At 28.2% G+C, this 5,578-nt stretch overlaps 1 protein-coding gene across 1 annotated transcript; it reads right to left on the reverse strand.

Annotated features, from left to right (window-relative positions):
* Nucleotides 1–85: 85 nt before the first annotated feature.
* LOC118480994 lies at nucleotides 86–2,410 on the reverse strand. The gene is made up of 4 exons (XM_035976058.1): nucleotides 2,376–2,410; nucleotides 2,151–2,292; nucleotides 1,793–1,862; nucleotides 86–291 (listed from the first exon to the last, which is right to left on the reverse strand). Exons 1-4 carry the CDS (start codon nucleotides 2,384–2,386, stop codon nucleotides 86–88), a joined length of 429 nt encoding a protein of 142 aa, XP_035831951.1. The 5' UTR covers nucleotides 2,387–2,410.
* Between the last annotated feature and the right edge of the window lie 3,168 nt (nucleotides 2,411–5,578).

Here is a 5,578-nt window from a genome sequence, read left to right on the forward strand (position 1 = left end):
TAACATCTAGAAAATGACAGTCGGGTTAAATGTGAAAACATATTACAGTATTTAAAAATTTAACTAAAAAACATGTATGAGGTTTTTAGTCACCTATAGATTTGTTTTCTGGAACAGTTTTGTCGATGATATCCTTAAAGGATGTGAATGAGAACCCATAGATGGGACCATTGAAATCCTTACATGGATACACATCGGTATCACAGTAGATTCCCAGCTTGTTTTTGTTGTCCACATACTTGTACTTGGACTCATTTAACCCAATAGTGGGTTTGACAATGAAATAGCAATCTGTTAGAAAATTTGAAAAATAAACATAAAAGAATTTAAAAAACAATAAAAAGTGAACATGTAAGGTACATGTAAAAAAGTTGGTATGTAAAACTTAAAATTTAAAAAATATTTAGAAACTAAAAATACTAAAGTTACAATTGAATGTTGTATTATTAACTTAAAATTAAAACCACCAAACAATGTACAAATATATTATGCAGTTGCTTATTTATACAGGTTATAAGTTATTGCATATAACTAAGTTATAGGTACCTTTTAGTTCTACACTATGTGGATGTCACCAATTTATTTTTAATAAATTTAAGGATAAGGTAAATGTAAGTATACAAATATTATATGATGTTTATAATATAAGCATATAAGGTACTTCAATGAGAATGTGGTCAAAACTTGTGGTTGTTCCATTTGAAACTACTCATAACTTATTAGGGATAAGATGATAATACAATTGAATATACGTTATTGAATATACCTTAACTTATAAGTACCATTTAGTTCTACACTATGTGGATGTAAATAATTTCTTTTAAATAAATTTAAGGATACGGAAAATGGAAGTATACAAATAATTTATGATGTATAAAATAGAAACATGTAAGGGACTTAAATGAGAATATGGTCAAAAGTTGACGTTTTAACATTTGGAACTACTCATAACTTTCTAGGGGTAACATGATATTACAAGTCCTAAATTAATGACATGTGACTAAAAATAATTTAAAAAAAATACATAAACAACCAACCTCCATAATCTGCCATGTATACAGATAAATACAAAAACTAAAATTTCATAACTACATTTATTTTAAACTAACACAGCTGTGAATAACTCTTTATGTAACAATTAAACATGCAAGTTTATGCATAACCAAACATTGTTAAAATATACATGGCAGTTGCTTATTTCAACGGTTATAAGTTATTGAATATACCTAAGCTATAACCCCCTTTTAGTTTTACAATATGTGGATGTAAAAAATTTTTTTTTATCATAACTAAGGCAGCTGTAAATGAGAATATGGTCAAAAGTTGACGTTTTAACATTTGGAACTACTCATAACTTTCTAGGGGTAACATGATATTAGAAGTCCTAAATTAATGACATGTGACTAAAAATAATTTAAAAAAAAAACACATAAACAACCAACCTCCATAATCTGCCATGTATACACATAAATACAAAAACTAAAATTTCATAACTACGTTTGTTTAAAACTAACACAGCTGTGAATAACTCTTTATGTAACAATTAAACATGCAACTTTATGCATAACCAAACATTGTTCAAATATACATGGCAGTTGCTTATTTCAACGGTTATAAGTTATTGAATATACTTAAGCTATAACCCCCTTTTAGTTTTACAATATGTGGATGTAAAAAATAACATTTTATTATAACTAAGGCAGCTGTAAATAAGTTAATATGAAACAGTTAAACAGGCAAGTTGTTGCATTAAATATAAGTTTAACAACTTTAAAAGGTTTTAATAATATACCTGATTCATTCAAAAGTTGTTCAAATCTCGGAAACCATCTTCGGAGAACATTGGCTTGCATGGTGGTTCCCTGTCAAATAAAACATGAAAAGTAAAAATAATAAGGATAATAAGCACAAAAAATATAAATACTTTACGGAGATTACAGACAAAAGAGACAGGAAACTTCATTTTGACATGTTACAGTGAGATGTTCATAAGCAGAAGGATAACACTTTAAATTAAACGGATAAGTAATTAGATAACCAAAACTTTAACAAACTGACTGGATGCAAAGGTTATAAGTTTGTTTGAGATGTAAAATATTTCAATTTGTTTGTTATTTCAAAAACCTCTTCTTGATATGAGAAATATATACCTCTTCATCAACAACGATCATTTCGATTGAGTAAAACTGCTCTGGATTGTTATACATGGGTTGCTTCCATAAACGGAGTACACGAACCTTCACAGTGTAATCACGGCGAGCCAAATCCAAATCCTTCAAATAGGTGATGTTACTGTATCAAAGAAATATGCGTTAATATTACTATGTATAAAATAGGATATGAAACAGTAAATGGATAAAAATTCAATTCCCTACCCGTGCTCCATTAGTTCACTAAGTTGCTTCACAGATCAAATGGAAGAAGGAGAGTTCTAGTTGGTGAAAAAGGAGGAAGGGGGAGTGGATATAAATAATGAGGGATGGAAGAAAAAAACAAAACTATATAAGGTATATGAAAGTAAACAGATTCAGTTTTCTTTCTTGGATAGGTAGTAGAATAACTAAAAGGTGAAACAATTTGAAATGGTTTATTTGTCCTTATAGTTGACCGAGAAAAAAGTTAAACCTTACATAACCTGCAAATTTCAAACCATGAACCGTTGAAAGTCCATTTTTTAAAGGAACAAAGAATTCAGTCCCATTTTAGGCTTTCAGTTTTTTTTGTATTATTCTGTTTTTATAACTGTTGTCTTTTCAGGGCCTTAATAGGCTGTATGAATATCAATTGGGTATGTAGAGTTTTTTAAGTTAATACTTGTTCTTAAAAGTATTTAAATACATATGTAGGGTAAGGATAGTGTAAAAAGGGCCTAAAGTGTGAGAAGTGTGAGAAGTGTATTATAACACTTTATGTAATACTATATAACACCATATAAACACCGTATAACAATATGTAACACCATATAATACCATATAACACTATGTAACACTATATATCATTATATAACAAATATAACACTATACATCTATCATAGACATCCTATCAGACAAACTATAGTGTTATATTTGTTATATAATGATATATAGTGTTACATAGTGTTATATGGTATTATATGGTGTTACATATTGTTATACGGTGTTTATATGGTGTTATATAGTATTATATATAGTGTTATAATACACTTCTCACACTTCTTACACTTTGAGCACTTTTTACAGGATCCTCTACCTACATATGTATATCAAATATCCTTTACTATTGTTAAGGACTACTGTTGTAAAGGTTTAAATTATTGATCTTTGTAAAAAAAAAAACAGGTTTCCGGTCTTTAAAATGTTTACAAAAGTATGGTTATGAGTAGAAATCAAAGTGTCTTTGTGAAACGTCCTTGAAAATTTTGATTTACTTTCAAAAAAATGAAATAATGTTAGTATATTTTTTCAAACAAAAGGGCTTGACCGTTAATAAACTGAATGGTGAAAAGTGGAAAGTTTGTCTTTGTATTTTTTGTGCTTTTCCTGGTTTTTTTAAAGATAGTAATCTGAAAAGTAAAGGAGGTGAACAATATTTTTAGGGAAGAGTTTGATTACCTTGTTGATACAAAGACAAACTTGTATACTTTAGGAATTATTAGAAGTGTAAAGTGTAAAAAGTTATAAAATAGGTTAAAAGAAATACCAAAATTGATTCAGATCTGTTTGGAATATTTTGTTTTCAAATACAGAATCGTGACATAATGGTTTACCAAGATCAAAATCATATGAACCAAGATTTAGTTTAAATTTTAAAATCATTGATCCTAAACATGTTAGTAATCAATTTGTGAGTACATATACAACGATAAGATAAAATGAGACTTAAAAAATTATATACCTTTGTAAAAAAGAAACACGTTTCCGGTCTTTAAAATGTTTACAAAAGTATGGTTATGAGTAGAAATCAAAGTGACTTGGCCTAACGTCCTTGAAAATTTTTATTTACTTTCAAAAAAGGAAATAATGTTAGTATATTATTCAAACAGAAGGGCTTGACCATTAATAAACTGAATGGTGAAAAGTGGAACAAAGATTATGGGTAAGGTCAACTAAAAGGAAAAGGTATTTCTGAAAGTCAAAATGAAAGGTTTATGAAAATAGGAAAAGTTTGTCTTTGTATTTTTGTGTTTTTCCTGGTTTTTTAAAGATAGTAATCTGAAAAGTAAAGGAGGTGAACAGTATTTTTATGGAAGAGTTAGATTACCTTGTTGATACAAAGACAAAATTGTATACTATAGGAATTCTTAGAAGTGTAAAGTGTAAAAAGTTATAAAATAGGTTAAAAGAAATACCAAAATTGATTCAGATCTGTTTGGAATATTTTGTTTTCAAATACAGAATCGTGACATAATGGTTTACCAAGATGAAAATCATATGAACAAAGATTTAGTTTAAATTTTACAAATCGTTCATCCTAAACATGTTACTAATCAATTTGTGAGTAAATTTACAACGATAAGATAAAATGAGACTTAAAATATTATATACCTTTGGACCATTTCAAACTCAGCTAACTGAGATTTTGGATTCAGGTATGCATCCATCCAATGCTGAAAACTGATGATTCCATAGAAACTTATTTGTATCACCTACAACAAAAAAAAATTGCTAAAAATCTAAACTCTATTATGAATCTGATATGAACTGAAAAAAAAACATGTTATCCCTTTTTAAAAACTAAAACTAATATCATGGTAAAAAATAGAGGGGACATTATTTCTTGCAAACATCCAGAACACAAATTGGACATTTAGGGGGTGTTTGGCCTAGCTTTTTTAACAAAGCTTATAGCTTTTTTTAGCTTTTTTTACAAAATAAGCTTAACTTGGTGTTTGGTTTAGCTTTTTAAGCTTATGCTTATTAGCTTATATAAGCTAATTTATAGAAGCTAAGTTGAAGATGGTTTTTTAGCTTATTTGAAGAAACTTCTTGTTGTAAGGGCTAATGATATAAAATAAGCTATAAGTTAATCCAAGCACTTAAAAAGAGCTTATCAAATGATAGTTAATAAGCTATAAGCTAGTTTAAAATATAAGCATAAGCAAAAAAATAAAAGCTAGGACAAACACCCCATTAACACAATATTTGATTATCAAATATGAAATCATATTCAGATTCTAAATAATTGGTTTTCCAAATCCATAACGCTAAAAAACCCCAATGTTATTGAAATTAGTTCAACATTAGAAATCTTAATTCGACTTATCTGATTATGGATTTCCAAGAATCGTGCAAAGAAATGTCAATCACATGAAGCCGACCAAGTTGTTTGACTTCGAATCTTAGAATAAACCCTAATATGTTCAACAAAAAACAAAATGTTAGAATAACAAAATGGAATCACAACTCATAAAACTGCTATGAAAGAGAAGAACGATGAAAAAAGATGAAGAAACCCTAACCTGTAATACACGTGGTTCAGATCTACAATAATCACTAACAAAATCAAGTCAACAAACGCCTAGAATCAAGAACAGTGATCAGAAACATGACGAAAACATAACCTATTAAACGCGCTGTTTAAATCTTCATAAAAGTTTAAA

Source organism: Helianthus annuus, chromosome 8 (genome assembly GCF_002127325.2).
Source record: "Helianthus annuus cultivar XRQ/B chromosome 8, HanXRQr2.0-SUNRISE, whole genome shotgun sequence".
In the NCBI taxonomy this organism is placed as follows: Eukaryota; Viridiplantae; Streptophyta; class Magnoliopsida; order Asterales; family Asteraceae; genus Helianthus; species Helianthus annuus.

Coding starts and splice junctions, on each gene's coding strand:
- LOC118480994 (XM_035976058.1), bottom strand. Junction 1,863..2,150: donor TGATCGTTGTTGATGAAGAG/GTATATATTTCT, acceptor TTTATTTGACAG/GGAACCACCATGCAAGCCAA. Junction 292..1,792: donor ACAACTTTTGAATGAATCAG/GTATATTATTAA, acceptor ATTTTCTAACAG/ATTGCTATTTCATTGTCAAA.